The sequence below is a fragment of the Trachinotus anak genome, unplaced genomic scaffold, assembly GCF_046630095.1.
Source record: "Trachinotus anak isolate AG129_WGS33_773 ecotype Australia unplaced genomic scaffold, CSIRO_AGI_Tana_v1 ptg000002l, whole genome shotgun sequence".
NCBI lineage: Eukaryota > Metazoa > Chordata > Actinopteri > Carangiformes > Carangidae > Trachinotus > Trachinotus anak.
In genome coordinates this window covers 9,309,492-9,334,490 of record NW_027273853.1, presented here as the reverse complement: position 1 = coordinate 9,334,490, position 24,999 = coordinate 9,309,492, and the positions used below count along the sequence as shown (strand labels likewise).

At 40.6% G+C, this 24,999-nt stretch overlaps 2 protein-coding genes across 4 annotated transcripts in view; both read right to left on the bottom strand.

The window, feature by feature from the left end:
• Nucleotides 1-89: 89 nt before the first annotated feature.
• ldhbb (lactate dehydrogenase Bb) overlaps nucleotides 90-24,999 on the bottom strand; it is a 58,367-nt gene continuing 33,457 nt past the window's right edge. Inside the window, exons 2-11 of one of the 3 annotated variants that reach the window (XM_071494567.1) lie at nucleotides 20,823-21,020; nucleotides 6,064-6,110; nucleotides 5,517-5,723; nucleotides 3,478-3,614; nucleotides 2,705-2,822; nucleotides 2,267-2,440; nucleotides 2,021-2,194; nucleotides 1,775-1,892; nucleotides 1,176-1,299; nucleotides 90-588 (exon numbers count right to left, since the gene is read on the bottom strand). In XM_071494567.1, coding sequence (XP_071350668.1) covers nucleotides 421-588; nucleotides 1,176-1,299; nucleotides 1,775-1,892; nucleotides 2,021-2,194; nucleotides 2,267-2,440; nucleotides 2,705-2,822; nucleotides 3,478-3,606 — 1,005 coding nt within the window. In that variant the 5' untranslated portion in view covers nucleotides 3,607-3,614; nucleotides 5,517-5,723; nucleotides 6,064-6,110; nucleotides 20,823-21,020 and the 3' untranslated portion in view covers nucleotides 90-420. Of the gene's footprint in view, nucleotides 589-1,175; nucleotides 1,300-1,774; nucleotides 1,893-2,020; nucleotides 2,195-2,266; nucleotides 2,441-2,704; nucleotides 2,823-3,477; nucleotides 3,615-4,009; nucleotides 5,483-5,516; nucleotides 5,724-6,063; nucleotides 6,111-20,822; nucleotides 21,021-24,999 lie in introns of those variants that run through there. The other 2 variants (XM_071494577.1, XM_071494557.1) reach the window with 2 other exon arrangements.
• On the bottom strand, nucleotides 7,600-14,885 carry tmpob (thymopoietin b). The gene is made up of 6 exons (XM_071494543.1): nucleotides 11,426-14,885; nucleotides 11,164-11,281; nucleotides 10,539-10,694; nucleotides 10,248-10,357; nucleotides 10,062-10,162; nucleotides 7,600-9,605 (listed from the first exon to the last, which is right to left on the bottom strand). The coding sequence occupies exons 1-6, from the start codon at nucleotides 11,657-11,659 to the stop codon at nucleotides 9,221-9,223; spliced, it is 1,104 nt and encodes a 367-aa protein (XP_071350644.1). The 5' UTR covers nucleotides 11,660-14,885; the 3' UTR covers nucleotides 7,600-9,220.

The window sequence follows — 24,999 nt, the reverse complement described above, 5'->3', positions numbered from 1 at the left end:
GACCTGAATCTCAAAGAATCCAAGTCACAAAGAACAAGTCACAGAAAATCTCTGAATTCCTCTGAATAACTAAACACATGCACTTCTGGTTCAAGCATCAACAAACTTGTTTTATTACACATCAAAGCAACATGAGTGACACGTGGTCCCACACCGCAGCACAGTCAGGGACAAATGAGTCAGAGCAGCATTTCACTCAGCCGATGTCACATTTGATCTCCAGTGAGCAGAAGTGAACAAACTCTGACATCTACAGCTAAATCTGACGAGATTAAAATCTCTGAACATACGCCTGTGACTCTACAGAGGGCAGTGGGCCGAAGGTGCGGAAGGTGGAGCTGTCAGGTTTTGGTGACTGCAGAGTGATAGTGGGCGATGAGCAGTAAGGAAGGTGCAGCTACGTCGCCCCTTGCTGGTCAGTTAGATGTCCTGCAGGTCCTTCTGGATGTCCCACAGTGTGTTGGCACTGTCCTGCAGTTGGGCCACCTCATCCTCTGTCAGGGTCATGTTGACCACACTGGCCACGCCCCCACTGTTCAGCACGCAGGGCAGACTCAGATACACCTCATTGCTGATTCCATACATGCCCTGTTGATGGACACAAAACACAGTCTGTATGAAAACAAAGATTAGAACCACCAGAGATGTGATGAGAACTGCAAAACAATCAACTCATCATTCCCATATTCAAAGTGAGTGAAACAAAGGAAAGATAATTTGTTATTTATAAATTAAAATTGAAAGCACAGGCTTGAATTAAGTGTTATCATTACTTCATCAATTTTAAATGTGACACTCGGGAAACAAAAATTATAGTGCCCAGAGGTTTGTTACTAAGAACTTGATTTAAGAAATTAAACCTCAACTGGGAAAATTAAACTGGAGCTTACAGTTAAAAACAAAACGTTTTAATTCATTCCCTCAGTATAAGTATGAAAATTAAAAATATATTCAGCCTAAAAACAGTCTTTGCTGTTACTACTTGCATTTCATTAAAATTACAAACATCATTTGTTGTAGATATTAACTTTCTAACAGTTTTCAAAGCTGTAGCTTCAGCCTGGCTTATGTTTGAAACTGCCATGTGTGTGCAAATCCAAAACATGAAGTTAAGCTTTATTCTCTGTTCACATGTGTAAAATGTGAGAATGAATGTGTGTGTGAACATCTTTTACCTCCACCATGGTGGACACAGGATGAATCCTGTTCATGTTCCTCATGAGGCTCTCGGTCAGGTCGGCTACACTCAGACCGATGGCCCAGTTGGTGTAACCCTTCAGTTTGATCACCTCATAAGCGCTGAGACACGTGGACACAACGTAAAACACCAAAATGAACTTTGGACTGGTTAATGTTTTGGTGTACTAATGTTAGTTGATTTGAAATGTAATAAAGAAATTATGTGAGGTGTTAAAAATAAACTCATAAAACACAACAACACTTTGAAGCAGACTTTGCCTCAGGACTGCTGCTTTTGTCCTCTATGCAGATGAAAGCGACAGAGAGGAGAGTTGAATATATAACTGATGTCTGATCCTTGAATATCAGATACTCTCGGTGTTATTTTCATCCCAACATAATATTAGTTCATGCACATGACAGAGGAGGGAAATTTGATTAAATTTTAATTTATTGCATAATAATATTGTGTAATATCAGTCATTTAGACACCAAAACTATGAACCTAAATATCTACATATGAGTATCTTGCTACAATACAATTACATTAATAATCAAGAAAATGTGAACAAAACCCAAGTGAACTCTGGTTTACCTGTCCACAACCATTTTGTGGGTCTCCTTCCAGTTCTCCTCGTCACAGTCAGTACCAATGTCTGGGTTTAACGTCTGCAGATTGACTCCAGCTACATTTGTTCCGCTCCACACAGGCACTAAAACACACATTGGAACCATCACTGTCCTTTCATAAACTTAGACATGATAGTGTTACTTTGTTTGTGCTTCCTCACAGGTAGTTCATTAAGAGGGCTGACAAAACACAAATGCCACAAATCCTCACCACTGGTGTCTCCATGTTCTCCCAGGATCCATCCGTTGAAGCTGCTGGGGTGGATTCCCAGTTTGTCGGCCATCAGGAAACGGAAGCGGGCTGAGTCCAGGTTGGTGCCGCTGCCGATGACGCGGTGCTTGGGAAGGCCGCTCAGTTTCCAGGTCACATAAGTCAGCACATCCACTGTTGAAGAGAGTTATTAGCACAATTGTCTTTGTGTGAGAGACGAAAGTTTAGAAATGTGTTAGGCAGCACCTGGGTTGGAAACCACAATGATGATGCAGTCGGGGCTGTGTTTGACAATCTGGGGGACGATGTGCTTAAAGATGTTGACATTCCTCTGGACCAGGTTCAGCCTGCTCTCCCCCTCCTGCTGACGCACTCCAGCTGTCACCACCACAATGCGGGAGTTTGCTGTCACAGAGTAATCTGAAAGAGAGGAAGAGAGTTCTTTTGTTGTGATGGTAAAGAACGTAAAAGCTCTGTCTTCACTTTCATATTCCAATCCAAACCCATGTGTCTTTATATGATCAGTGAATTGTATTTGATGGGTAAAAACTAGACCCTTGTTTAATTTCTACAGGTGGTCAGAGTGCTTGCCAATCAGCTGCATTCTGCAAATACCTGCACCACATTTGATCAAACTAAGAGTGAGTTCTAAGATTTCCTTTCTTGCTGTGTCTATAAACTTGCCTTTGTCTGCAACTATTTTTGGGGTTTTGAGGAAGAGGCTGCCGTGCTGCAGGTCCATCATCTCTCCTTTCAGCTTGTCCTCCATCACGTCCACCAGGGCCAGCTCATCAGCCAGCTCCTGCACACATCAGGAAGGTCAAGGCAACCCACATGGCACGCTTCACAGTAAACTCATGACGCAACATAACTGCTTTTTACAGTTGGGGTTACTAGTTAAAATAACGTCAATGAAGAGGGTCGAGCTGTTAAATATATCCAGTACCTGATCCACTGATGTATTACAGCCTCCCACTGAAACATCCACTGGCAATTTTAAACCACAGCTTTCTGGTATGTATGTGCTTCCATAGGGCCACATTATATGTTGTTTTGGCTGTTAGTTGTTCGTTCTATGGAAATATGGAAATCAGCTAGTAGCTAAATATGGCACAATGGATATTTTCTCTTTGTATGAGATTAATGCTTTTTTGTAGATGGTCCCCAACAAATAAATGTAAAAGAGTAAACTGCTGCCCAATTTCATCTGAACAAGAAAAGCTGAGCTGAACTGCTCTAGTTGAAAGTAACTGTCGGTTTCCCCTTTTGATGACATATGTTTCTCTGCCGTTGTCACCACACCTTCACAAGGACAGTGTAGGGACGACACCCAGATCAGACACCAAGAGATCAGTAATCTGGAGTCAGTCTTGGAGGATCCTGGGTATTACCCTGACCTATCACACCAGCAGGAAGCAGGGTAATCTGAGCAGAGGCAGAACCAGTGTGGCTCTTACCCTGAGCAGGATGCTGACAGCACAGGCCATGCCAACCTGGCCCACGCCCACTACTGTCACTTTATTCCTGGGGGGCTCAGGGGGACCACTGAACAGCGGGGTGATCAGCTTCTGCAGGATTGAGGCCATTCTAAATGCTGAAGAGTGTAAATGAAAGAAGAAAGGGAAGAAAACAAGAGAAAAGTATTCCAGGTCAGGCATACTGTGTGTTGGTTGTTGATAAGTGATAAACATTTCAGACAGACACACCCGAGGGAAACAGTCCTGCGACCAGAAAGCAGGCTGCGTGTTCAAACTTCATAAATACTGCATTCAGGATGTTGCACGTTATAGTCAGAGTGTAGAGGGATTACAAATTAAGCCTGGCGTTTATCTCAGTAGCACTAACGGAAGCATGACTTCTCTGAAATCTAGATCCATTACAGGAAAAAAAGAAAACACACTGACTGAGCTCTGTCCCACACATTATCCTTCTGCAGAGTTCACCTTCAAAGGACACGTAGCCAGAAACAAAAACAGCAGCAATACTTGCATTGTTGGGCGATGCTCCGAGCTGCAAGGTATAAATACCACCATGTAATCAGCATGGCAAACTGAGCGAATACCTAAGGTGTGTTTCCACAGAGCTGCGTACCCCCTGCATCTACAACACCTCCCACAGTCACTGTTTATACAATCCAGACAGTCGAGGCAGGTATCCGGTCAGCTGCAGCAGTAGCACAGAGCACATGTGACTCAGGGCCAGACCGGGGAGCTGTGAGCTGCACAGAGCTCCACTCCTCCCCTCCCCTGTCGTCTCCCTCCACCCTCCTGCCTAAATGAAGATGGAGCACTATAATCGGATGCCAAACTTGACTGACTGACTGCAGACTGCTAAAGGAGTTAGTGTAATCCTTTAACGCTGCCTCCATCTGCTGCACCTTCACTACAGATGAACATTAACCTTGTATCTAATAGGATGTCCCTAAAGAACAATAACAATTGATTTCTACTTTTTATAATTATTAATTTATTCAATAAATTATGTTTCCCTAAGTCTCTGTCTAAGATCAGCACAGTGTAATGCATCAGGCATTACTACAACTATAATAATACAATTCTTAAATAGTGATAGCCAGAAACAGAATATATAGTAGCCAGTTAATATTTTGCTGCATTATAAATTTGGGAATTGTTTGATACGGGATGCTGCACATTGTAAGTGAACAGCATGAGGTACTGTTACTATAATGTCTAGATAATTTAGCCATCTCTAAAGGAGGTAAAAGACACTGTATAAAAACCTATTGAAAGAGCATTGGGGAAACTGTCCATTCATTAGCCCTGTGAAACTGGATTACCAAGAGAAAGCGGCATGCACTCCAAACATGTAAACACGAGCATGTTAATGAGGTGGCTTAGCCTGCAAGGTCACAGGGGAACCGTGGTTTTCATGACTTATCACTAATAAATCGCACTTGAACTTGAACACAGACAGTCAAAGGGGAGAAGAAGAGATGACTGTTTGAATATGGTGGACAAATAATTATATAACTGAGAGTAGCAGGTATACTTACTCATAAAGCCACATATTAAACTGTAGAGTATAATCTATAAACATTTAATAATTCTACAAACTTCCATTTTAGAAAGACTTACAGAGTATACAATACAGAGTTATGTCATCAATGCAGTATAGAAAGGCAGTATCCTTTTGCTGATGCACATGATGGTTCTGTCAATGCATCTGGAGATCAAACATCTGTAAAAACAACTGTAAACAGACCCACTTTTATATTGCTAATAAACAGATTACTAAAATAAATGTGACTTGCAGTTCTGCATGGGCTAAGAAGGATCTGAGCTGAGCATGTTCAGCTGTTGTTACTTGTTACAAAAAAGTTGGACAGTTTTACTTTCTCCACAAAAAGACAAGTTCAGTATAAATGTAGTTAAATGCAATCCCCCTAGAGAAACAAAAACAAAACAAACTCAGTCTAAATCCACCTGGTTCCATCAGATTTTTCAAATTTACACAATATGAAAACATGGCTGTTCACCTGTTGTCTTGAGGGTCCAACTACTTTAAGTACAAATGCTTGTCCTTTCTCCAATGCTACAATAGGACTCACCCTTGGTGTGCTGTACTGTGTGCCTGCTCCTCTTCCTGCTGTGCTGTCAGACTGCAGCCTACTGGATTTAATTGACTAAGCCTCTCCATCCCCTACAAAGTCTCAGTTTGGCACTTCAACGGTCACCTCAGTCAGCTGGTACAACATTCAGCAGACAGATAGTAGAGATAAAGAAGACTTGAGAGAGGTTGTTAATAACATATTAATAACACATTAATAACAAATCACAATTACAATTATTGTTTATTATTGATTACTAATAAAAGCCTGCTATATAGCTTCTTTGCACTGGTTAAGGTCCAGTGAAGAGCCACTGCTGTATTTAGTCCAAGAAGACTGACTCCAGCAGTTGAAAGTGCAGAGCCAGAGAGTTGATGGGGCCTGAGCTGCCCAGAAAAGGCAGAATTAGGGAGTGTGTCTGATTTAGATCCTGTTACTGCAGACAACAGATTTCAAAGTTGAGTCTTTTACTCACCCTTGGATCTCGGCATTGCTGAGCTGCAATTCCTCTTCAGTACAACACTGAGCCAGCAAGGGGAGACACATAGAGCACAAGCAATGCAGACAATGAGATGACTAGACAAGATCTGATTAGCTGTGAGGAGCAGCTGTACTCTATTGATTGCTATTAGTCTTATATTAATTAGATAAAGGCTATTGGTATTTACTTACATTCAGCCAGTCATGTTGTCATAAATAAAATCCCAATAACATTGGCTCCACATTGACTTTTTACACATTAAAACTTTAATGTGTAGAAAGTCTGCAAAGGACTTCAGGCTGATAAGAGAGACTTGAAGTGTAAGTGTTAGCACAGTGTTGTCCACTTTAAATTCACTATAAACAGAGCAAAACAGAGATTAATAGACACCCAGCAGCAGTCAGTGTGGGCTGCTTCCACAGGGAGAACATCAGGGTGCTGATGGGACATTACTCACCCGGACATGCTGTAACATTACAGGCGACAATGGTACATGTCAGGTGTATAGACACCAACAGTTAACAAGGCAAGAAAATGTTAATTGATTGGCAAAGCATCTTAAATGACTCGAGTCATGGCTATCTTTCTAGCAGCTGTGACATTTATATTGTTGGGTGAGGATAAAATACATTAATTCCTACCCTCTGGTGTCAGTTTAATAGACAAATGGCTGCTGCTGCTGTATTTTTGTGGTAAACTCTCCATTAAATTAAATTATTTACAAAACAAATTTCAACAAATGACATTATTAGCACCATTCTTTTAACCGTTTTTTTTTTCTTCCTAAATACCAAGACACAGAGGTGTTTGATTTTTAAACCCACTCTGCCGCTGGTTTTTTACTTTCCTAACTATAAATGGTCCAGATTGAGAGCCCTGCCCACCATCTCAACTGGTTTCTGAGTAATGTTTAAGACGGTTAACACTTTAAGACATATTTTTATATCACTTTAAGGACATATTTGAGTTTTCATTAATGTAAAGTATTTGTGAGCAATTATAACTTTTCACGTGAAGTCGCATATTATATTTTATTGTAATGTAAGGTGTCCACATGAGGAGGTATGGTAGTTAAATATATCAATATACACATATTTATTTACAATTACATTATAGTCTGTTACGTGACTCGATCAGTTACTTTTTTTTTGCACAATTAAGTATATACTGTGGCCCTATCCTCGGTAGTCTACAATTTTTAAGGATGTGTGTGCATCTGTCATTGTTTTTCATTCACTTTTCAGTTTCCTAGGGTGTTAAAAAACCGATAACGACATAATGACCCATGATGAACATCAAGTACACTTTGACTTCAAAACATTTTGATTTTCTACATTCAGTCAGTCCACAGCAGCCATGATATTCAGTGATAACATCCAACTACCATGTTTTTCAAAAATTGTAAAAAGTATGGGTTGCTTGGGAAAATAGCAATGTTGTGCTGCAATAAATTAAAACATGCAAAAATTCTGGTTTTGTCCTGAACTGATGTCCAGGCAGAGCTACAGAAAAAAAGGAAAGGAAAAAATGTCTGGTAACAACCAAGTTTATTTTATGATACACCGCCTACATTATCATAAATAAACAGATTAAAAATCCTTACCCACATAACCCCTGTCATTTCTGTCCATTGTTGGAGAGCTGCCTGATGATGAATCAGTTGAGTTAAGTCAGCAAGGTTCAGATTAAGATACAGTATCACTTGTATGTATTACATATTGCTTTCAAATGTTACCTTAAAATGTGCTATAAAAAAGTTGAACACACCACTTTAGAAAAATATCAAAATAGAAACAAAGACCCCCCAGAAATCTTCCCACCCTCAACATCACCTTCCAGTGAATAAATCCTTGCATCTCGTTATACCGCATCTTAATTATGGTAATTTGCACAGGCAAAAGTAATCAAGAGGTCTGAAGAGAATATACTGATTAACTGTCCAAAAAGACTTACTTTCTCCAGATTTGCCATGTCTGGACACATGCAGTCAGTGAGGTGGGCTATGTGGGTGCACTGCAACAGCCAGTCCTACATTTAGGACTGAAGGATCAGAAATCCAACAAAAACAACAAAATAAAAGAAAGCACAACAGAGCACTAAAACCCAAAGCATGTAAACTCATATGGGCACACCGGCAGGGCTGGAAAAATCAATAATCTCTGATCAAACACTGTAAGCAATTTTAGTTTCCTCAAGGAGTACTTGTCAGATAAACAGCAGATAATCAGCTGTTAAAAAGCTGTTTCATTTAAGGTTTTCTGTTTGAATATTGATGAGGATGATGCCAAAAGTACAGTAAATTTTCTTTGTCAATCCACTGACAGTAAAAATCATGATTACAATACAGAGTGACCAGAATTATCACTTTAGTTAAACACAGAGCCCCACATGATGACTCAAGCAGTGATCCACCATTGGAGGGAAAAAAAAGGTTTGTTTTTACTTCATCTTGAAAGTGGGCTGATTTTCCTCATGCAGTGATGTGACCTGATTACACCACGTGTATCCTCCCAGCACAGACCACAATAAAACGGTTGAGCTGAATTGACCTGAGCACCATAGAAATAATGAATCACTCTACCTAATTCTATAGCTACAGAGAAATTTTTGAAATTCATATAGAAACACATGTAGACATTCTGGTATTAGTAGTAGCGCTGCTTTGTGCTTGAAAAAATGGGAGGGCACTAAGTGCTAACAGTGTCCAGGCACTTCACCATCAGAAAAACACCTGGCACAGAGCATTAGAAACTACAGTATGACCTTCAAAAACTATAACCATGCATGGATAAACTTGCCTCTCCATTCTGCACTTTTGCAATTCTGCAATTCTGTTTCTACAGACAAGGGTTAAATACACACAAAGACACAAACAATTCACAGATTAAAATCAACATTAAAATTAGTCTCTTCTGACTGCCACAAAACAGTGTTATCCAGAAGCTACTGTTTGAGTTATACCTCCCTCTTGTGGTGGGAGGAAAGCTGGAATCTGGAGAGGAAAAGTTTATTGTTCCAATCAAATATGTGTCCTTTGTCCAACCATGGAGGAAAAGGTAAGAGGTGAGCCAAGTTTTCTGCTTGAGTCGTGGTGTGCTGTGGCAGGCGGCAGGGAGGTGGTGTGGGTATGGCGAGGGACTGCTGTGGGTCTTTACTTGCCACCGCTCTCCGCAGCACTGCTGCTGCTGATGCCTAGGTAAGTGGCTGCGTTGTCCACAGCGCCCTGGAGTGGGACAATGACGCTGTCCAGGAGGCCTTTGAGGGTGTTGATCTGATCCTCATCCAGGTTCTGGTAGGCATAGTAGAGAGACCCACACACCACAACAAGGAGTAGGAGCTTGAGCAACATGGACAGGAAGCCTCGTCTGGCTGCAGGTTTGCTTGAAGAGACGGTGCTCCCCGGTCGAGAGAAAGATTCAGAGTAAGAGCGGCTCTCTGTGTGGACACTGTGGTGCACGCGGGATTCATCCAGCCAGTACTCACTTGGTTTTACAGGCCGACCAGCAGCCCCTCGGATTGGGCGCCTACAGGTCGCACTGATCAGAGAAACAATAAAATCAAAGTTCAGTGCCAACTTGTCAAGACAACACTGTTTGGCAAGGTCAAACGTATTAGCTTTTCCCCCAAGCTTCCAACCACGTATCACAATCTTGCTCAGCAGATGACGTTTGCTCAGGTGGTATTGAGACAGCCGTCACATCTGAGACCTAAGACAATCCCCAAAGTGTATGCGGTAAGTAGGCCCCCCGTCTCTGTTTGAGGTTTTCTCAGATGTGACAGCTGTCTTCATGGAAACTGAGCAAACTCCATCAAACTAACAGGACTGATATGCTATTGGAAGCTCTGGAAACTCTAGTAGGTGAACCTTCAATTAGGACCAAACGTTTGTTCCAGGGTCAACTTTAAGGCAAAAATTTAGTATTATTTTGTAGTGCATCATTCATGGGCAAGCCCCCTGCCCTGCCCCCCAAAAAATCACGTGAAATTGTTACCTGATGCCTGTTGGTGTGCTTATTTCATTGGCAAGGATATCTTCAACAACACTCTCAGTGGCTTTCTTTGGGGTCTCTTCGATAATAATTTCCTCCACCACCTGTCGGTGTAATATGAACACATTTTCATACAAATAGAAATAACAATCTTATCGCCAAGCTCGAGAATCACAAAATGTACCTCACCTTGGTTTGTCGTCTGCTGCTGGTTCTGACAGTAACTGGAGCTTTCCCTCTGCTCCTCACAGGCTTCTCTACCACAGGAACTGGCTCTGGTTCAGGGGCAGCAATGTCCTCTGAAAAAACACAGGTAATATAAACACAACAGTGAAACATGGTGATATTAGTACAGTGTTTTTCCAACATCTAACCTAGTACACCTTGATAAACCAGCAAAAACGCAGTTTTTATGTTATTTGTCTTGGTAAGTAGAATGAGTTTTACAAGGCTCACGGGCAGTGTGTGCTCAGAACTCACCATCTTCCTTGTCACTATACTGGTCAGAATTTGTGTTGCCATTCTGGTTACTGTCTGCCTTGGGGAGAGCTGTGACGTCTGTAGGAGCTTCAGGTTCAGCTGGAGGCTGGTCCAAAAGCTTCTGCAGCTTCTTTTCATATAACCTGCGGGTAGAGGCTGAATGGAAGGGACAAAGGAATGAAAAGGGGTAAATAAAATGTAACACATTGTACTTTCACTTTAGCAGGATGCATACATTTTTTGTTGAACTAAACAATCTTAGTGATGCATGCAGTGCTGCTTCAGTGAGCAGCATCTGCAAATATCTATATTGTATTTTTGTGTAATAACTTATTTCAATGTACAAATATGAGCCAGGCTAATGATATGTCATATCTATATTGGCCTCAAAAATATGTCATTGCTCATGATATAAATATAACCAGATACTAACTAAGTAGATGAAATAAAATACAAAATAAAATACAATATACAAAAAAAAATTAAATACAAAAACCAAAGCACGTATTTTAGTTCAAGTGATTTCTGTATTTACGTGCTAAATCAATTAATAACAACAATAAATATTTCTAAATTTTTGTGTCTTTCAATAACTACAACGTAAGACATGCCTCCAGGAACTCACCAACAATGGGTCCTGAGTCCACACCATGCTTTGCCAGCTGTTGTTTTAAATCTTCATCAGTGAGGTCTGTCACCTCCACTTCCTCTGTGCGAGGCTTGTCTGTCTTTTTGGTAGCTTTCTGCAGAAAAAAAAAAAAAAAAAAGTTCAATATATCATACAAACCATAACTCACATCAATCTGAACCGACGATCACAGTATCACACCAATCATCCACAAATCAAATCTAACAAAAATCTATTGTGAAATTGAACTGAAACTTACTCTGCCAGATCGACTTTTGTTGGACACCACTGGAGCAGGTAACTCCTCGTCGCTGGAGAAGGTGTCTGCAGGTGGACTCTTCTTGTTGTTCAGTACGGTTAAGTTTTTCAGATACAGCTGCACGTACACTTCTTTTTTATGCTCTCCGCTGGGAAGTGGCACATTGTTGGCAGTGAGCTCATTCTTCAGCTTATCTTTCGTAAGAACCGACGGATCTTCGAGGAATTCGGCCATGCTTCACTTCTATTTCCAACCGATGTGAGGTCTCCTTTTCTTTTTTGCCGCTTCAGTCAGCAGCTAGAAACAACATCAACAACAGCGGGGACGTGACCGAAGAGCGCTGTTTGCAAACACGACTGGCGCCTACCCGCTGCCAATTCAGCTAGCGGGAGAGAAGCGATTTATAAAAATAAAGGTCCACTTCTGCCTCTTAGCCTAGTACTTAAAATACTGACCGGTAGCTTCGATTTTTCGAAAGCAGATACACGCGTGTGCTGCAAATGAAATTGATGCAAAAAATCAAAATTCACCGGCTGTAACGTGACTAAATTAGCTTAGCTTCAAACCGGTCCGCTTGCCTCTGTCTGTCCGCGGTCGCAACAAGGCCAAAAAACAAGCAGAGCCTCTATTGGATGGAGCCCCGCAGTACGCTGCGCTCTGATTGGCCTGCTATGAATGGAACAGTCGCAGGCCGCCGCCACAAAGAAACCACAGGCTGTGTGTTTTAGTGAACGGCTTTATATAAATCCGCCACTCGGTATTTACACAATTGTTTAAGTTTACCGACGTTATTTGAATTATTCTGTTTAATAAGTTGAAAAATGCGGGTTTAAACAATTCAATCCAGCCGCATTGAGCACTGAGAGAACATCCTTAATGGCGCTTTATTCGCACTGACTGTTACACAGCACTTTCAGTTTGTGAAGCATGTCTGTGGCATGGATCTGGTCTTACCTTAGATAGTTAAGAACAGTTCGCACTTAATAACAGTAACTATAGTCATGGCCGGAGTAACTTCCTATGGAGCCCCGGGGCAAAACCTTGTTCTTGGGCCCCTATTAACCACCTAAATACAGGACAATTTCATTATTTCCACAGAAACTAACCAGTGCTCAAGAGCTGAAACGATAACGTTGATTAATTTATTAGTTGACTGACAAAAAAGTTTACTGCCAACACATTTGATAACTGATTAAGTTTTATAGGAAAAAGTTCACTGGTAATAAATAAAAATAATAAAAATCCTTAAACTGGAGCAGGTAAGTGGCTGCCATAGAAGACTGTAGTCTTCAAAAAAATGAATTTTACAACAAATGAACAAGTCAGGTAAAGGTGAAGGATGGAGAACTAGTCATGGTTGATATTGTACTTCAAGAGGTTATCTGGCTTATGTAGACCCAGATACTATGGAGTAAACCTGGGCTTCTGTGGCCACTTGGAATCTGGTCTTGACTACAGAGTCACAAAGTGTTTTCATCAGTGTCATATGCAGTCTCAGTGGGCCCTTCTCCTCTTAATACATCTACACAAACACTGAAGCAACAAGTAACCTCCTACATCTATAGTGGATATTAGAGTTATCTGTAATCAGATGTTTACAACACATTTCAGAAACATTTTTAAAGCAACATGAACTCTCACTATACTGTAATTATTGTGTGAAGCTTTCACACAGGTTTTGGAACATTATAGGACATTATTATTGTTACAGTTTATTTGGTCTTTGTTATACCCTGAGCGTAAGACAAAGGTGGAAAACCACCTTACCTTGGGCCCTACATGGATAAAGTATACATACATACAAAATGGTATGTCCAGTATTAAAAGTGAAAACACAGGATTAAAACCTGTTTTCACTCTCAAACTGATCCTAATACAATGAGTAATGCTAATAATAAATCATTTATTATACTTCTGATACTGCTGAAGGTTTATCTGCATCACTAATGTCTGTAAATACAATAGTAATTGTAGTATCAGACTTCGGAAGTTATTACTTGACACTTGACCTATCACATTACAGGGGAGTGCCTCAGCCTATAGTTTATTTACAATACTAATCATGTAACATCTTCAAATTGCAGATAAAAAAAAATATGAAAAAATATACTAGACCCTTGGTTTTCATATTACATAATATGTGAGCAAACATCAAGTCTGCTCATGTAACAGAAGAGGGCAGCATGAGCCACATTATCAGGGTGTCTTGAGGAGTCTGATAAGCACTGAATATGGTTTCCTCACAAAAACAAGTATTTGAGGATGTTAAAATGTTAAAATAAATTTAATTTACAAAACTCTCAAACATTTACAGTAATGTTAGTCGGAACATGTTACCGTGAAGGCTGGATTACCAACTGGGCAAGGCGGGCAACTGCCCTGCACCCCACAAATCCCCAGGTTTACTCCATATTATATGGGTTTAAATAATTAGATTAATCACAGATTTGTTAGAAATTTGCACCAGTGTAGTACAATATCAAGAATGACTGGTCCTCCATCCTCTGTCTTGTGGCCCTGGTCTTGAAGAGCAGCTGAAAATCTACTTTGACCTTCAGTATTGAGTAATGCAGGGCTGCAACCAACAACTATTTTCGTTATCAATACATCTGACAACTATTTTCTTTAAAAATTAATTGATTGATCAGTGTGTAAAAAAGCCAAGAAATAGTGAAAAACATCATATTAACATATTCAAATTGATGTTTTTGTTTGGCCACCAGTCAAAAACCCAAAGACGGTGTGCGTATTATTATAGAAAAGAGGGAAAACTAGCAAGTTTTGCTAAAAATGTCCTAAAGGATTAATTAAATATCACAATTGTTGCCACTTAATTTTCTGGCCATTCAATTAATTAACTTATCACTTCAGCTTTAGAATACTGGCTGGTTTCTGGGCATCTGGGACAGTAATGAAGCTGCCATGTACAGTGGGGCAAGCACCATAATATTGTTGGATGTTCATCCGGCCATGGTTTCTGTGTGCGGTTGTGGGCAGGAGACATTATACACGTCTCAACTAAAAGTTGTTGTGACAATGGTGCTGTTACAGTAGCTAGGAAGATCATCAGCTCAGAAATGACAAGCCAAGGTTTTAGCAAAAACTTAAAAACTTCAATGAATATAATAATTTTTCATTGGTAAATCCAGCCATTTATTTTGTGCTGGGTCATCCAGATTGTCTAAATTTAATCACTATTTGGAATCATTGTTATACACTGCAGGGAAGTGCTGGAAAATGTTATATAATAATCATTTTGGACGGTATTAACCCTAGTGATTTCCCTTTTGCTTTCATCTTTGTTCAGTATCATAGTAAAACAGGTATTACATTTCTCTGTATGTGGTCTTCAATTTCAAAAACCCAGATAATCACATATATAAATAACAAAAGACACATGGGTTTGTCTTATTTGAGTTTTCATGTTGCCCAATATCAAGTCAGCCAGAAAGCAAAGTTGATGAAAGGTTACAAAACACAGACGTTACAACATCATGCTTCACAGGAAGAAGAAAGGGAAAGGGTGGGGTAAATAGGCAGAAGAAGAAGTAAGACAAAGAATAAAAATGGGTTTTACGATGCTTTTCAGAGATGAGCACAAATTTAGCTTCTCTGAGACTGTTCCAGAGTTGAAGACCAATAACAGCATCAGTATGATCAGCATTAGTTCACCAGCAGCCTTAAACCAGACATAAGTCTCTGCACAGAAAATCTGAGGCACCACAGGCCAGACAGCATGACAGCATGACAATGACTCCAGACATAGAGCCAGAGTCATGAAGAACTATCTTCAGAGACAAGAAGAACAACGAGTCCTGCAGCAAATGGTCTGCCCCCCACAGAGCCCTGATCTCATCATAATGGAGTCAGTGTTGGATCACATGGAGACAGAGGAGAAACTGAGACAGACTAAACCCACAAAAGAACTGTGAAAAGTTCTCTATGATGCTTCGAACGACAACCTGCCATGTACATTGAACAACTGTGCAAAAAAGGGTGGTCACACCAAATATTGATTTGATTTGGGTTTTTTTCTGTTTACTGCACTTAGTTTGAAGTTAATTGATAAAAAACATCTCTATGTTCCTAAAATGTTTGTACAGCACTGTATCTCAAAAGTGATATTATTAAAAAAAGGTCACAACACAAAAGCATAAGAAAAAAGGAGAAAATGTGACACAATCATCCTTTTCTTTCAGCTACCCTCAAAACACACATACTAAATAGGTTCTACTTCCTCTAATAGGAGGACTTGCTGCATTTCTCTGTTTTATGTTATTGCAAAATTGAATATCTTTATATTTTGGACTGTTGGTTGGACAGAACAACACAAACTCAGGCTGTGGAAACTGATGGACATTCACACAGGCTCATTTTTCAGACAATCAGACAATCGATTAATCAATAATGAAAGTAATCTCCAGAAGCAGCCCTACACACTCACATCCACACATGGCAGTGTGTGACCAACTCTTGTCTGTCTTCAGTCTCTGGGCATGCTAGTCTCTAACTCTGTGGTGCCCTCCCCCTTCCTGCAGTGGGGACAGTGGTTTGAGGTGGCACTGTGTGGCTCCCCACCTGCCTTTCAGAGCTGTGTCTCTGGAGCTTTCTGGGATGCTGCTGCAGAAACCAAGCAATTGATCCCCACTTCAGCTCCAAACCACACTAAAATACAGCACTGGAAGAATAGTTCAACTTTTCCATAGTGGATTTGCCAAAGGAGTGTAAGCGTAAAAAATGTTGAGCCCTTGAGAAACACCTCTTAAGCTTTCTTTGTATGTAATTTATACAGAAAATAAGGCTCAGGCCAAGAATCATAGAGAGTGCCTCTTTAAGCATAACAGTCATGGCCTCTGAAAAATGATCAAAGGCTGCTCTTTAATCGTCAACATTCACATTTTCTTGACAGATTATTGTAAAACAAATCTAGAGAACACATGTAACAACTGGCAGGAAGACAAAAACAGTTTATGAGAATATAAAGGCCCATGTGGAGTTACATCAATCCAGTTGTGATGACAATTGAATTATTAAATGTTATATGGTGTTTGGAAAAGAAGGCACATCTCAAATGAACACAAACGCAAACATCTGTGTTCTAAAAGTGGATTTCTGATCACTAAGAAAAATGTTGAACACAAACTCCTTGGTCGAGTTTATCTTGGATTTTAAGTATTTCTAAATCCCAATTGAGCCAACCACAGAAGTAGCTTAGGAAAAGTCAACCTTTACCACCCAGAGAATGTCTGATCCAATTCTACTGACACAACAAAATACATACTTTGTTGAAATTAATCAATGTTATGAAATTTCAGCACACTGTATGATCATAGTTCTGTCATCATGGGCGTACATGTGTTGCTTGGTCCAGATTTATATAATAAATAGTCACCTGTATGTTTATTTTATTTTATTTTATTTTATTTTTTAAATAAAAGTTTATTCTCTTTTACAAAATTCACACATTAAGACTTTTAAATTGCCAGAGCAGAAAAAAGGTCTGTTTTCCTGCACTAATCTAGCACAACAATCTCTAATCCTCAGAGGATGTTATTACTCACTGCCAAACTAATTAAGATCAAGACCTCTGCAGTTTCCTGTACAAAAAGGAGGGTAGGATGCGGGCAGCGGGAACAGTGTATTTCACAGAAGTTGAGATTTGTGTGTCCTGGCCTAGGAACAGCCATCTAGTAGTGCTCACACAGTATATTTTCATCTGTTGACAATCCAAACTCTACTTAAAGGACACACACTTAGTTGTAGACATTTCTGTCAGGAGGAAAAATGAGACTGCCTCTCTGGCCCTTGTTGATGCCCATTTGGCCACCTGCCTGTTTCTATCATAGGTACTACTGCATTATGATTTGAGCTTTTCCTGTTTCATTTGGCTATTGAGTATAGAGACACACTTGCTCATGTCCTCACTGAACTTCAGGCAAACATTACTGTGTGTGAACTTTCATGTAGTGAATGAAGAATTCCTATTAAGTCCACATTGAGACACCCACTGGACGTCATGTTGGATCATTTGGGGGAAAACTTAATGTAGGCCATCCATCTCCTCAAAATGTAATGAATTGACATTAAAGGATCAACACAAATTTGATCTGTTAGAGCCACTGAAAGTGCCTCTTCTGTTGCAGCTGTTGTGACCACTGCAGATGCACTAAAATCGAAATGAGTTTCCCTGCTGTAGATCTCTTATCCACTTCACAGTTCAGGAGATCAAAGCACATTGAGCATAGTTAAAGTTGCTTTAATCAATATTTTCATTTAATTTTAATAGTGACGGCACAGAGAGTAATCACTTGAAACTGCAGTTCCCCTGAGCTCTACAAAGTTTTTTTTGGCATCTTTAAAGTTTTTTTTTAGTAATTCCCACCTGACACTGGACAAGAGTCAGGGTAAATTGTAGACAGGCCAGCAGGCTATCACAGACAACATGCAAACAAGTTCACCAAATCAACTTTACAAGGTGCTGTGTTTTAAGAAGAGCCTGTGCTAGTCAGCTTCTGTGCGCCGTACACAATGGCCAACCCTATCCAAACAGAAATGTATCCACTGTCCCAAGTGCAGACCTGGCAATTCCCATACTCTACACTTCAACAAATAAGGAAGTTTCTTTCCGCCAATGCAACCAGCAAAGTGAATTTTTTTCAGTTGAGAGAAAATGACAGTGCAGTTTAATATAGTGTCAAAATTTGTAGGATTTCAGAGACCACATATTTGACTCAACTTATGGTTCACCACCAGGCGGGCCTTTTCTTACCCGGCTGACATGGCGGAACCGACTGTCCGGTGGCTCGCGACTAAAAAGAGAGGGCAACCTCACACAGGTGACTGCCAGACTCTTGAGTTAACAGGAAAGAAATATTTCCGTGCTTAACTTGGCCGAAGCTCTCAACAGACCTGCCTCTGCTTAGTTTTTCTGTCCACAAGGCTGAACACAGGTACTGGACCAGTATAGGAAGAGCCAAAGACTTCTGAAAAGCCTCCTGTGATGTGTTGGTTGTGACACCGCTATGCCCCTCAACTGTTTTCCCTCTTTGCCGGATGCCTGGGCTCTGAGCTCACAGGCCACTCACTCAAGCAAGGAGTCACCATTCGGGGGCGTCAGCATTAACTGTACCTAATGAATGAGGAGTAGACAATCAACAGAGACTCAGCAGCACTCATAATGGTAAGTGCCAGATCAGGGAACATGCCAACGACTCACTGCATTCAGCATATTATTGCAATCGTTGGCAGGACTCAACCTTAATTTTCAATTAAGTACCAAAAAAGAAAAGGGAGTGGGTTTTATCAAAGCTGACAACAAGAGACCTCTTTCAGGACCTTTGTATGAGGTGCTACCATAGAATGACAAGACCGTGTTTCTAATTTCCTTACTGGTCGATTTAGGGGTATTTTCTGGTGTCAAGTTATTTTAGGTAATAGCTCTCAGCTCTAGCTACTGCAGCCAGGACACATTCCCCAAAAACCTGGTACTTCAGCTGATATGATCTTATTTATTCAAACTTGAAAACTGAAACTTCTAGGCCTCACACTGTCTCGCTGTCTGAATGGACTGCTCTTTAGCTGGACCTACATCAGAACTATTTAGTCAGGGGACTAGGAGGTGCACCATGTGGAAAAAGCACTTGTCGTCATGTTTACTGTCCTTCCAGGAGGCAGTCTTGAGGGTACGGCTCTTGTAGCTGCTCAAAGTTTTGGGTAGTAAAACACCGGGGGCCTATCGATGCTCTGAAGCCTCACAGCGTGGCTCATCCGTGCCAGCGGTAAAGGACAAATGTGCCAAAGTCTGCTGGGTTTGGCTCTTTTCTCACCCCCTGGCTTCCAACACCGATGTATCCAGCTGAGGTATAATAATTTGACACCTCTTAAGCAGCTGGACCCTTTAGCGTGACAACCACTGCTTTGTTTTATATTCCTGCGTATTTTGAACGCAATAAAAAATTACAGTCAGCAACATCTAAACTGTGTTTTTATCCACTTTGGACTTTTGCCCCACCCCACCCCCTTCAATCTCCTTTATCCCTCCTTTTCCTATGTGGGATTTAACGTACACTTTGTGGTAACCTTGCTAAGTTATCAATTTTTTCTATGTTCTCGCACACTGAATAAAGGCTTGTTTCTCTGCGCCTGCTTGTTAAGACATCAAGGACAGCTCCCTCCATCTGGCATTAAGTATTCCTGGTGCCAGTGTCGGGTTAACTGACACTCCTGCACTTAAACTAATGGCAGCGAACAGTCATCTCCCATGAGGTGCTCACCTTGGAAAAAATCACCCAGCTCCCTCATCCCCAATCATAGTGGTGCTCTTGCCACCCACTGAATGAAACCATGGGCATGAAAAGAGGGATTGTTTCACTATTGAGGCATATATAAGGGCAAATGAAAACATGTAATACGCATGTCCTGTCTTGGATTTTGCCCTCCTCTCGAGTTCAATGAGACGTTGAGAAGTGGGAAGAGTAGAACAGCATGCAAACAGAAAAAGACAGACTCAGCAAATCAGCATCTTCATGAGAAGGAAACATGCAAGATTTCTTAAGCAAATAAAGCAAAAATAGTCAAGTATTACACATTCAGATGCGTAAAAGAATACTTTTGAGAAAGGACACAAACCAAATATTCTGATAACCAAGTAGCACTACTGATGAAAAATTATGTTTTATCTCATTACTTAGTACGTTCATTTCTGACTTACCTGGTTTTTAAGGGGAGCTTACAAATTTATGTGGTGATTAGTCATTTTAAATGTCTAATTTTGTCTCACACCTTAAATAAAGTGCAGATTTATTCTAGTTTTTTCTCTGCACCAGCTCTGAATCCAAACCAACACATTTGTGTTGTTGGTTTGGATTGAGAGCTGCTCATCATGTAATTATGACTGTCTTTACACATTAGTCACCCCTTACAGACACAATACACTGTGTAGCTGTGTGACATAACAATTCTCCCGCTGAATTCCCAGGACCTATCTCCTTATTTTACTCCATTCTAGTCGGTTTTCCTTTGGATTTAGACTACTTCTATCTTAGGTAAGCTGTAACATAAATATCTTGTCCAGGTGAGTCCAGGGCAAAGAGAAGCACCTCTCAGACCACATGAGTGCAGCATCACCACCCGTCCTCCCCTGAACCCCCTTTTCAATGGAAACCTAAACAGCTTTTTAAGAATGAAGAGGTTTTTCAGTTTGTTGCTAAATATAGGCCAGCCCGGTGGGAGGTGGCAGGTTCCGGAGCCATTTTCAACAAAGATGAGCCCCAGGTCCTGCCCAGAGCCCAGCGGGTGGTGACTGCCGGTGGTCTGCCTTTCTCTTATGCACCGGCTCTTAAGTAAACACTGCAATCCTGCGGTCAGCTACAGCATGGCAACGAGCGAAAGGACTCACTGTGCAGTTGCACACAGCTATGGTGTGTTGTCTCCTCTGGCCCACTCAATCTTGGCCCCCCCCCATCACAGAGGCCTGGGCAGGGGTCGTGGGCCAGCGACAGACCTTGATGTGTGATCCCAGAAGCCTGCAGGGTACTCCTGGTGGGGGCAGTGTTGGACTTCACCTGCCGGACCCCACTGACTGACCATTTTCCGTCTGAAAAAAAAAAAACAGTCTAAATTAAGAACATTATCATGTTTACTGACATTATGCTAACTCATTGTTTTTATACTAAAAATCATCAGTGAAATCTATAAGGATGGATGATGCAGTAGTATTTCATAAGTTTAAAGGAAAGTAATATTAAGCACAATTTGAATAAAGTCCAATTAAAACTGACGTAGGCAGTAATTTTTTGGCGATAATGGGCACAAATTTCATAATCACCTTTCAGCATATTGTAATTCAAGTACTAGATGTCAGCACCACCTCTTGGTTCTGTTTTCAGACTTTATACAACTTGTTGTAGTATGGCTTTCTGCTAACTGTAGCCAAAGGCTCACAGCTGCAGCTGTGTTGCCTGTGTTGCGTGCATGTATGAAATGTGTGCATACACTCATGACAGTAGAGCTGCAGGATGGTGGCTGTGCTGCATTTTCAAATTCTGGCATTTTTTTTCTTTTTTTGCCTACCCTTGAGGCTTTAAAGCAACTGGGACATTAGAAAAGTCAAACAGAGGTAGTGTAAATGGTTAAGTAAGCAGATAGAGTTATGTATTTATCAAATTCTAAAGTTTAGCGTGTTAAGGAATAACATCCAGAAATATCAGGTTCAACCAGGAAATAACTGAAATCTGAATGTTTTTATCACTGGGCCAGGATAATATCCCATTAATCATCAGGATCATATCCAATTAAGTGCCATATTAATCAACACAGAGCAAAACTGACAGCCCCAGTCCTTATCCACTGAGGAAAATAAGGGGCAACAGGTAGACCTTTATTCATTGAGCTCTGTTCTTGTATTGCTCCCCTATACACGGAGATCATAATTTGGGGAGTCTCAGTGGCTACCTGTAAGGACCACAGGGGTGGCAAATAGCAGGGCTGTGGCTTTCTGAGCTTCTTAGTGGTGTGAGCAGAAGGATTTACGGTAACTCTCAGACAAGCGTTCACAGCTTGAACTCTTGGCATGGATTCGATATTGTCCCTGGCTGAGCATCAAACCCACTGAACCTGAGGCCCAACAGTACCTACACAAAACCCTAGGATGTTTGAATGATAAATCGCCGACATTTAGTGGCAGAACAAAAAATATATTGGCCTAGCAGGGGGATATCAATTTTAATTTTAATTCACGGTGAGAGCACATACTTGGGTGGCTTGATTGACCAGAGATCAGCTTCTATTTTAATTGACATGCTCTTCTCTTACGGGGTGAGGATATGAGTTTTCCTGCAAATTCAGCACAGGTGCAACACTAGAAAGGGATCCTGCAGTGTACGAGGTGCAACAATTGCCAGTGGGGATGATATTGAATATCCACTATGATTTGAAGTGCACTGACCAAGTTATCTTTAAGTTCATGTCCATTCCTTCTGGGACACATAATTTATTTCTCTGTGTAACTGGACCCTTTCTCAGTGCCTGCTTTCGCCCGCCATCGCCAGCACTTCTGGTTTTGATAAAGGAGAGACCAGCTCCATGTGAAAGAGTGGGGTTCAATGATAAAACCATATGGCAAAAATATCTCAAGAAGTTAATACATTTGACATGCAGAGAAGCATAATGGATCAATTCAGTAATCTGTTCGGTAAAACGGATTAGTATTGAACTTCAGGCTGTTTTTGAAATCACGTGTATCATTATCTTCTGTGTTACATTCAGGTAAACGCATCATATACAAGGCTAAAGCAGTATTTTATTAATGTGCTGACTGCTGATGATGCCAGGAGGTGCTTTACAAAGCCACAGGACTGAATTTAAGGTCAAAGAGGATGCACTGAGCCAAACACACCAACCGCCACCCTGGAGAAAAAAGCCATGGTGCTAATATTAGGGGTAAGACTGATTACAGTGCTACTATTAGGTTTTGGCGTCGATTATGGTCCAAAGTAGGAACGCCCTCGGCACTTCTCTTTGGTGTTCATGCCCCCGGTCCTCAATAGCACACTACATGATATTATGGAGAGCCAGACCAAACATGCCAAAGCAGACCACAGGGTTACTCACAGCCCCTGCACATTCTTTTGAGGCTGAAATGTAACCCGCTCCTATTTTTCAGCAGCTTGTCAGACTCAGTGTGGTGCAGGGAGGTAAACTAGGAGGGAAAACTGTTGTCACTTTTCTATAGCTCTTACATTTTAAGACTTACAGGATGGCAACCTCAGGTGTCAAAATGAGACCAGATGGGTAGGGTGGATGAGTGCTGGAAGTCACCACAGATATGGAAAGCAAAGATGTACTTACAACATCAGCAGCAGACAGTTAATGGGGATTAGTTTATTGGTGAAGCTTTGCAAGTTGATGGACACACTCTGGTAAAGAAATAAGTGTGGTAACCACACGCATTAAGACATATAATGCTGTATGTGAGACTGAAATTGAAGTGACAACATAATGATTTGGGGTGAATTCAGTGAAAATATTTGTAGCAGCTTGAGGAAGCTGTACATGTCCAGCTGTGCGTAAGATGCTAAAAACATTGCTTTGGTGGATGATGTCTGCTCCATTTCCAAAAACATTTTTCTTCTATATCCTCCTGCTATCCTGTTGGACAGCATCATCAGAGACTTGGACTGGAAAACACTGTCGGGCATTCAATATGTCCGAGGTTGTCATCAGATGAAGCTCATTTTGAAAAATGCTTGTTATGACTGCTGCTAACCATATCCACCCACTCTGTTCCCAGTGAGAGGGGACAGAGAGGAGGAAGTCTTTCAGTCAGTCAGGTCATACTTCATCTCAGCAGGCTATCGAGCTGCTACACGATGGACAGAGGTTTAAGTGAAAATTTGCAACCTACTGGTGACACGATGTGACGGAGAGGCAAAAAGTTTTCGGAAAAATATAGAAAATAAAGTGACTGGAAAAAATGGTAACAACATACTGTTGTAAGTTAACTCAGAGAAATAACTCTTAAACCTACATTTTGGTGTCTACATGATGGCAGGCTCAGGACTGTCACACCAGAGACCATGGTTTGCATCCAAAGCACATGGTTTTGATTACATGTAAGTAAACAAGTTTTGTCTGACATCACTGTGAACTTTCCCTAACCTGAACCAAGTGCTGTGAGTGCCTAAACATAATCATAAAACTGGTTAATAATTCTGTTTTTAATATAAGTGGTTATTGTACTGCAAGACTAGATCTTATGTCAGTGAACATTTCACATTCAGTATCAACATATTTATGACTTATTTAAATCATCATTAACAGAAAACATAATCCAGTCACAATTACATTTCCTACAAATCATATTTGCTGTTGTAGCTTAGCTGTACACAAAGGAAATGTCTGGGAGACAAGGCTGGCTTGTTGAAACCACTTATGCAATACACAGATAATAACATGAAAAAGAAGTAGCAACTATAGCAGTCGGTTATCAGACTAAAAGTGTCTCTTCTGGATGAGAATAATTAGCAAGATACATCAATTACATAAAATAAATCTGCATAGTAACACAACAACTAGACACAACAACCATCTGTGCATCCATCAATGATCTTGAAAGTATTCTAGGAGTTGTAGAGAGGAGGAGAAGTATTACCATTTAATACACTTCCCTGTTGAACATTAGCTATTGTGTGGCTAATGTTACATACATATATGTACGTATGTATACACACAAAACATACATACATATATATATATATATATATATATATACAGAGGATCAAAAATAGCATGTTATAGCACTGTATTCAGTAAAGCAGGGTTTAATTACTTTGAAAGACAGACTTTGGCTAAAATGAGCCATCCACGCTTGTTTGGTTTTCAGGCACTTCTGTATTAATAAGCAGGTTTCCTAGTAATAATTACAACTTGGATGTTGATGTGAATGCTGTGTACAAGTCAGAAACTGGTTTTATCGTGTAAATGTATGCACTTCATACATTTCCCAGAATACCTTACCCTGCGTAGCATTGTGCTGTCAGTTTAACTTGGAGAGACAGAAAAGTTTTCTATTGTAG